The sequence below is a fragment of the Chinchilla lanigera genome, unplaced genomic scaffold (assembly GCF_000276665.1).
Source record: "Chinchilla lanigera isolate Chin_1 unplaced genomic scaffold, ChiLan1.0 scaffold00059, whole genome shotgun sequence".
NCBI classification, from domain to species: domain Eukaryota; kingdom Metazoa; phylum Chordata; class Mammalia; order Rodentia; family Chinchillidae; genus Chinchilla; species Chinchilla lanigera.
In genome coordinates, this window is record NW_004955460.1 from 7,272 (window position 1) to 16,236 (window position 8,965).

General features: G+C 42.8%; 1 protein-coding gene and 1 long non-coding RNA gene across 4 annotated transcripts in view; one reads left to right on the forward strand and one right to left on the reverse strand.

Moving 5' to 3' along the window:
• Positions 1-907: 907 nt before the first annotated feature.
• The window catches only part of LOC106150022, a 22,521-nt gene continuing 14,463 nt past the window's right edge, over positions 908-8,965 (forward strand). Inside the window, exons 1-3 of one of the 2 annotated variants that reach the window (XR_001236546.1) lie at positions 908-1,519; positions 3,520-3,681; positions 4,169-4,431. This is a non-coding gene — a long non-coding RNA (uncharacterized LOC106150022). Of the gene's footprint in view, positions 1,520-1,707; positions 1,988-3,519; positions 3,682-4,168; positions 4,432-8,965 lie in introns of those variants that run through there. The other variant, XR_001236545.1, reaches the window with a different exon arrangement.
• Spdye1 (speedy/RINGO cell cycle regulator family member E1) overlaps positions 3,643-8,965 on the reverse strand; it is a 42,692-nt gene continuing 37,369 nt past the window's right edge. Inside the window, exons 6-7 of one of the 2 annotated variants that reach the window (XM_013521295.1) lie at positions 5,460-5,550; positions 3,643-4,181 (exon numbers count right to left, since the gene is read on the reverse strand). In XM_013521295.1, the coding sequence (XP_013376749.1) occupies positions 5,476-5,550 (75 nt within the window). In that variant the 3' untranslated portion in view covers positions 3,643-4,181; positions 5,460-5,475. Of the gene's footprint in view, positions 4,182-5,456; positions 5,551-8,965 lie in introns of both variants that reach the window. The other variant, XM_013521294.1, reaches the window with a different exon arrangement.

Genomic DNA, 8,965 nt, shown 5'->3' on the forward strand with positions numbered 1-8,965 from the left:
TTCTCAGCCCCATGTTGGTGTAGAATGTCTGAGTGCCCTCCTCTGTGAGGGAGGACTCCTGTGTGCATAGATGACACCCATTTTCACAGCTTTTTATTCAGAACATTTACTTGATTTCCATACAAAATTTTAAGTCCAGCTTTGATCCATTCTTAGAAATGTTGGTGACGTGTTGAATTTTCCTTGGGCTGTGACTAAAAGTTCCGTAATACTTTCATCCCTGACATATTTTCTGACCATGCACATGAAGCATTAACTTCAAGTGGGCAATCTACCCTGCAAGGCCCCTTTTAGTCTCTCTCCTGTAGCACTGTAACATTCCTCAAAATAGTAAAAATAGGCCAAGTATGGTGGCTCACACCTGTGATACTCACAATTGGTGAGATGATGCAGGAGGATGGTTTAAGCTCAAGGCCACTCTCACTGTGTTGTCCAGGCTGTTTTTGAATTTGTGCCATTTGTCCTTCCTCAGCCTGAAGGAATTACCTCCTTGTGCCACCAGTCTCAGCTGGGAATTGGAGAACTCTGATGTTATACCGAGGTCTGTGTGTTACAGCATTGTCTCTGACATTGCTATAGTTTATAGTTGTCAGTCCTGTACACTGCAGAGCTTACCAGGAAGGAATAAGGTTTGGGACTGTGATCTTCAAGGGCAGCGGGACTCTAGGCCAGGCTACTTCCTGTCTTTGGCTTCCTGACAGCTTGGAGATGAGATTCTCTTTTATACCTCCTCTCAATGTGCCCTGCTCCCATGGCACATGCCCACAAACATGGCAGCAAAATTTCCTCTTTTTTATGTCTCTCTGGTATTTGCTTACAGTGGAAAGCTAATGTGTGCAGTAACTCAGTAACGGAAATTCTTTTTTCCAGGTGCTGTGAACGGATTGATGTTGGGAACACTTGTGCGAGATATAAAAACCTTGAGTCTAATATATTAGACCATACTAATGATGACGGTCATGGAGTCTCTAAGAGTTTCTCACTAGAAAATGCAGCCAGCTACAACACAGATTCTCACCATTTTTCCCGATGCACTAAAATCTGTAACAAAGAAATAAGTATTATATGCTACTGTGCTGCAAAGCATGTCTTGGCTTTTGGACAAGAACTACTCTCCACAGAGTTCTGTTCTGCGTGAGCAACATGTTCTCTAGATCTTTCCCCATCTTGAAATTGAAGTTGGCCACAATATCTGAAACTTCAGTTCCCATGAAGTGCCAATGTCTTCCAGCATTTTCACTAAAACTAACATTTAAGGAATTTGAGTCAACTTGGTGACTCAGCCTAGTACCTGGAAAATTGATTCAGTAAGGCCCCAAGTTGAGGCCAATCTGGAAAACTCAGTGATTAACCAAGATGCTGTCAAAAAGAAAAGAAGGGCTTAGAACCTTGTTCAGGTCTAGGCCCTGGGTTTACCTCACCTTGTGATAACAACAAAGAAACAAATGTGATGAAATTTCTTAACCTTGTGGAGAATAATGAAGTGATCTGTCCTGACACGGTAACAGATGTTGAGAAGGTGAGAGGAGAGTTCATTATCTTATTTCTTGGAGAAAGCTGCATGCTGCTGATCAGTTTAAGAAGAAAAAATCCTCTTCTTTATTCTCGGCTCAGGTGCTCTTTGCAACTACAGAGAGAGGAGCCAATCAATTGGAAGGTCTCCATCTTTTCTTTCCCTTTTTTTTTTTTTTTTTTTTTTTTTTTTTTGGTACTGGGAATTGAACTCATGACCTCCGGCTTGCCACATGAGCATTTATACCACTGAGCTTTATCTCTGGGCCCCATCTTGATATTCATAATAGCATGATAAAGCTAAAAACTGCAATGAGAATTTTTATTTCAAACAAAGTGGAGTTACTACACCATAGATATGAGGGTAAATCTTGTAGCAAGGAAACCAGCCATTCCACTCCAGACACAAAATCTGACAAGTGCTAAGGACACAAAGACTGCAAATCCATCTCAGCCTAAGATCTACAGCCTAGAGGTAACAAGCACCCAAACATCATGGTCAGATTCTAGGACCTGGAGCTTTGACTTTCTAGACAGTTTTTAAGACTCTTCCTAATCTGAGGAGAATTTTAAGACAGGGTTTCAAGGGTGAATGATCACAGTTCTGGTCTTTCAATGCTGGTAGTGCTGAAGTTTAATTCATACCCTAAATGTGGGGGTACAAAGGCTTTTTGGGAAACAGACACCTAGCATTGCTCCAAGAACAAAATTTGAGTGTCTCCCAGTGTGGACTTCCTATGCCATACTGCGTGGTTCCACCCATTACCACAGACCTCGCCCCTGAACAAAACACTTCTAAATGCAGGGGGTGGATATCAGAATTGCTCTGCAAGGTGCTTGTGCTTGAGGGGGCACAAAGATGCTGGTAGCCAGGTTCCATTGTTTTTCTTTGTGTGTGCGTGCACTGAGCTACATCTCCAATCATGTTTTCATTTATGCTTTCACGTAGTCTCATTGTAGGACTGAAGTACTTTAGGTTGAATGTGCAGCTTGCCAATCTTGCAAGTGCTGGGATTACAGGCATGCGCTCCTGCCAACTCTGATGGAGAAGCCTGACTTTGAGTGGCTTCTTCCTTCATGGGAAATTTCCTATCTTCACTTGGTCTGCTTCCTCCACCTCTCTCAACTTCCTAACTCTTCCATCAGAATTTCAGATCATTCAATATTTCACTATTTCCCAATGGATTAGGGGGGAATTTCCATTAACGTTGGTCTCACTTATTTCCTTGACCCCATTAAAATTGATCCTGCGTATTTCACACACCTTCGTACCATCCCACGTATTACACACACCTTCATACAATCTCATCTGTCTGCCTTTGGATGTATTTCCTTCCAACTATGTTGCTTAAAAGTGTTTCCCTCTCCAGATGGCCTCCTTTTCTCTGATGCTCCCATCTTCCAAGATGTTCCTCTATGACCATGCCAGCATCAATGCTGTTAGATATTTTTTTCCACTGAAACAAACTGATGTATTTAACTCTTCTCATCATCTCATCTTACTCACAAATAGCTGATATAGTCTCGTTTATTTTCAGTTGTTTCTGCTTTACTAGATTTCCCCTCTATTATGTAAATGGGCCCTGATAAGTTGGGACATGAATCCTCTCTGATATGAACAACAAAATGATGTCCCTCCTTTCTTATGTCTTTCTCCTTCCCCTGCACCATTGGCAGGAAGTGTCTCTAGGGCAGATGGCTTTGCGTGTGTAGGGTTTATTGTGATTATTCAGGCACCCAAAGAGTTTCCTTGCTTCATGCCACTCCACTTGGGTTTTCTGCCTCAATCTCCATCCCTCATTTCCTGCTTTAAATGTATACGTTACACTCTTCTGCCTCTTATAATATCCTGGGGTTTTTTTTTGAGCCTGTTTGCTTTGCTTACCTGAAAAAAAATTCCAGATTCCTTTGCACATTTATGAAATTTTGTCCATTTTAAAGAAATCAGCCCAACACAATTATGCATATTTGATGTTTCAAAATAGTACATCTTTATTTTCTATGCAGAAGGAGATTCACAACTCTGTCCTCTTTTCAACACATGATTTTCACTACCTACCTGCTCCTATGCATGACAAAGGAAGCTGAGTTTCAGTGAAGCTGACTTTAAAAATGACAGTGCACAGTGAATAAGGAAGGACTGCGTGATTTATATTTGAAAGTGTGGTTGTAAGTATAACCACCTTAATATAAGTGTAATGCATGTATAAATATCACAGATAAAAACCTCCTTAAAAATAAATAAGCTAAAATATTTAAAGTTGAAATACCTAACACAAGCCATTATAAAAACAGGGTTACAGATATCTATACAATCTCAATATTACTAGAACAGAGTAACATTTCTATGGGGAAAATAGAGATAATAACTAGAGAAGGGTTCTTCCTATATTGAAAAGGAACCTATGACAGACCTATGGCCTTAATGTTCTATTTTTAGCAATTTCCTCCCAGAGTGGCACTCTACAGATCACTTTCTAAGGGTATCAGGTATATGGGGTACAAAGAGTATAAAAATAGCTGCTGTCCATTTTCTATCTCAGAAACAACTTGAACATAAAATGTAGAATGTGACAGAGAAAAACTGGATTCTAGTTCTCCCCCCAGGGGTTCCCAGCTCGAGGAAGTTTGGTGATTCTCCTTCGTTGCTTCCCAGGTCCCAGAGATCTGAAAGCAAGAGAGAGACACTGTCAGAATTCCTGGGGTCAGTTTTCTTGAAGAGAAGATGGACACTCACAAGACAGTTGAACTGCAAATTCCATCATCTGACAAATCCAGTTTCATCTCTGTCAATTCCCTCTTCAGTCATGTCTGGAATGATGATTCCCTGTTGTTTGCAGACTTTTGGACCCACATTCGAAAATCACTAGAGATGTTTAAGTTTAGACCCAGCTTCCTGATTCACGGGCACCATGTGAGGTGAGTCTTCTCAGGGATTAGAGCACCTAAGGTGGCACATGTCTTGCTAACTTACACCTTAATCATCTCCATAAATTTAACATCTGGACTTGTATCTGTGATGTGAACATGACTATTCTTTTCACTTCATGCCCATCAGGGTGCATGCCTAATGCCTCAGGCCAAGCGTGATGTCTCACACAAATACTTATTTGTGAATTTGCCTAATTGCAATTTAAATTTGTGAGTTTGGCTAATTTAAATCAAATCATTCCTTATTCTTTTGTCCAAATATTTACTGCGGTGTGTATACTGTAACAAGCAGCAACAAAGTTGTGATATCACTTTCTGTCATTTTACCAAACACCAATGAGGTTTATATGACAAGCTATCTAATTATCTGAGGGTAGAAATTCATCCACAATCAGAAAGACAAGGGATAGGAGAAACTCCCAGGGGCACTCAACCGGGAGCAAGGTGTCCACAGTCCACCTGGGAGGTACACACAGTGAGCGACATTAATCCATTTCTGTATATGCAACATCTTCCATGGGATAACTTCCTGCTCAACATTCTTTTTGTTAAAAAAAAGTCCCTGTCTTTGTTGTCCCTGAAGAATGAAAGGCCCTATCAAAATTACAAAGGATAAAAATACAACTTCTGGAGTGCATTAAAACGTTAAAAGTAGTAGGTATTCTCTTGGAATGAAAATGAACTTTTCATCCACACCGTGCTTTGCAAACTTTGAATGAAATCATTTCTACCAAATCACTGCTCAGGAACAATGTGTTTATGAGAGGTCTGAGTGAGCAGTTCTCCAGCACATGAAACCTCTCTCCAAGGTCATGTGTGTCTACTCGTCAGGGTGGTGGCTGTGGTGAGGAGAGAGAAAGGTCAACATTGTACCTGTGCCTGAGCTGATCCCTGAAGTGTAGACAGTGGTGGATAGGTTGGGGGGACCATGAGCAGGACACCATACATAGGTTCCTTCCATTTCTTAACTAGAGAGCATTAGTGCTGTCTGAATCGTGGGAACACACACTTACCTTTTTGAGGCCATTGTTCTCAGAGCTCCAGGGTTTCCTGAGGTAGGGTGCGATCTCGCTTCCACACCCAGAGCTCAGGGTCGTAAGCTTGGATCTAGAATGGAAAGCAGCCCCTGAGAGGATGAAGCCCTCCTGCAACACTACCTCCTTGTCCAGCTTCCATTTCTTTCTGATCCCCTGTTCCCAGAATCTCCTGTTCCCATCTGTCTCCAATCCAGCCCAGCCCTGCCAGCAGTGCTAAGGTCCCACCCACCTCCTCACACTCCTCTCGTGTCACCCTGAGGTCCCAGCCCATGCAGCAGATGAACTCATAGCGAAGCTTGTGGAACTTGGGAATCTGGGCCAGGTTCCACCCATACATGAAGAAGAACATGTCCAGTTTTGCCAGTTCATTGTCCTCTTCCATGTTGTTGGCTAAATAGCTGGGAAAGAAAGACAACTGCAGGTTAAGGGGCATGACAACCCAGGTCAGCTCTGGAAATGGAGAGGCAGTCTTCCTCTACTCAGCATCCCATCAACCCTACACCACACTGCTACTGGTCAGGGGTCAGTGGAGAGGCCAGTGCAGCACAGGGCCAATCTGAGGATTATTCTGGCCTGAATGCTCAGGATTGAAGCCCATATAGAGCTTGAGATGGACTTCTACCTGTGTCACCAAGTGTTGAGACCACCATCTTCCTTCCCTGAACCTCAACCTCAGGGCCCACACATACTCAGTAGGTGGAGAAAGGTGACCAAGTAGGTTTTTTTGTCTATTCCTCTCCTCCTAAATAGCAAGTATAGAGCTTGGAGCTTAGGAGCTATATGTTGTACTTCTTCCGTATCTGTTTTCATTGCTTTATCATCCATGGGTGGGGATATACCATAGAAAGTTTTTTGAACAAACAAAGGAAGAAAGGGCAGCTTTTTCTGTGAAAAAACTCCTTAAATGACATAATGTTAGACTGTATATTTTATTAAAGATGTACTGGAACACTGTAATTTGAAGCTCATTGTCATGCAAGTCAATAATGCAAACTGATTTAAAACTAGCAGACATATTAGGGTCCTCCAACCACAGCCAGGGAAATGACCCTCAAGGCCTCATTGAGAGACACAGTACTCACAGGGCCAGGAAGAAATGGATCCTCTGGTATTGCCATGGGAAGAGTCCAGCACGGCTAAAATACACAATGACCATGGCCAGGAGGTACTGATGGAGAGAGAGGAGGAGAGTCAGAGCAGGCATATTTGGAAAATTTGGGATGTGTGGACAGGGTTCACAGGTGACAGCAGGGCTGCACTTGGACAAGAGACCATGGTGTCCCTTGGGCTGGTTATTGGGGGGATATAAAGAGATTGGATGTTGTCTGCAAGGGAAAGCTTTCTTGATGTGAGAAGGCGGAGAAGAAAGGGATTCCACATTGCCCAGGTACCCAGGATGGCACCTGCAAAGGTCTGTTGGAGACAGGGGATTGAGATCACATGCATCAGAATGGGGTTCTTCAAGTTAGTGCAAAGGAGTTCTGCAGACCTAAGGGGTTTCAGGCAGTCCTAAGCAGACAAACCCTGTTGAGGGAAGATCATGGTGTGGGCTCAAATCCTAGAAGATGCAGGTAAAGGAAGATGAGATTTTTGAGTCTGCCAAGACCAACCAGGTGTGCAACTGAGACATTATTGAGACTCAATGGGGTTTGGAACATGAGAGGGGAGTTTTGAGTTCCAGGAGGGAAAGATGTAGGTCCCCAGTATTGGAACTCTGCCATTCCCATGCAATGGCATAGCCTCAACACAGCCTGTCTGAGAAAACTTCACCTTATCAGAGGCCCTCAGGTTCATGTCCCACGCCAGGAATTTTCTGATGATAGGATCCTCTGCAAAAGAGCTCAGTGTCAGTTTGGGAGTTGTGGAAGTTTTCAGTGAGAGAGAGAGAATGGGGAGTGAATCCCCTTCTGCCTGCGGCACGGAGCTGGAGGTGACCAGGGTCAGACAGATGGGAAACAGAGAAAGAATAACATTTACTGGGCAGAGAACTCATTCCTGCCTGCCCAGAAGAGCAACTGAGGTAGGGCCTGGGTGACAGCAGTTCTCTGCTGGTTTAGGATGGTGGGGCTGACTATGGTGGCGTCTTATGGCAGATGAATGCATGCCCTCAGAAGTCAGAAGTGATCCAGGTCATTTTCTCTTGTGATGGACACATGAGGGTGTGGCCATGACCCTGTCCATCCTCGAGTGCTACAGCCCTTTCCAGTCCTGAAAGTGAGCAAATCCGCTCCATCTGTGTGTCCATTTGGAAGCAAGCTTTATGCTCCCAAGACAGGAGGACATGTTTTGAGGACTGGGTCATCATTGTTGTCCGTGTGTTTAGGGCAGGATGGCAACAGAGTCCTTCAGTAATGGACAGCTTAGTTATTCCCCTTCTGAGTATTTTCCCACAAGAATTAAAAACAGCACACCCCAGCGACGTATGTATGCCAATTTTTATAGCAGCACAATTCATCATAGCTAAATCTTGGAAACAGCCCAAATGCTCCTCAACTGAGGAATGCATAAAAAGATGTGGTATTTTTACACAATGGAGTATTACTCAACTATAAAAAACGATCAACTGAGGGTTTCACAGGTAAATGGATGAGACCATACTCAAAAGGAAAATAAAGTGACCCCACATATGTAGCCATCGTATGGTCTCCCTGGTGTAGGAACCTGAATGAATAAGTAAAGCTCAAAACATAGAATAGATGATAGGAAAGGGAAATATATTGCTGAATGGAAGGAGCAACTGGGATGAGGGAAAGAAAGAAAAAGAAAGAAGGCAAGGAATATACATGAATAGCTTGGGTAACTGTATTGCTGATGTTGGATGGTATATTGAAACAACAGTTAATGCTTAAAATTTTTTATGTTCTGAACAATTGTGCATGCTTATACCTGGTATTCTGAGAAAGGATTTGAAGACAACAATATTCACCATAAACATGGTGAATACCTACCATCTTGGCTAGTGAAACTCTGTATTATCTCTAATGTTTCATCTAATAATTATTTCTTATGCTCTTTAATGGTTTGAACAATTTTCCATTCTTACATCTGGTAATCTGAGCAATGTAGTTGAAGAAAACCATATGTAACACAACAACCACTGTTAATTCCTATCATTTTGCTTGAAACCCTATATCACAATGAATGATTTTGCTTTGTTTTGTTTCTGTTTGTGATATAGGTATGCTGCTATTGTTTTTTTCTCGTTTACTCCTCTCTTTAAAATAAAAGAAAAGAAATGGGCAGCTTGAGCGGTACATAGTCCTTGCCTATGCTGATGAGGGAGGAGACTGGTAGTCTCCTGTGTTCCTAAGCAAATGGGTTGGAGGTGTGTTGGGGCGTGTCCTTACCCAGCAGCCTGGTGAAGGCTGCATGGTGTTCCGGCAGCACTGACAACAGGTGTTTCATCTTCCTCTTCTTCTTGAGGCCACAAGGCTTCTCTACGACACCTGTGTGTGTAGACGGCACAGGGCTTAGACATGCCCTAG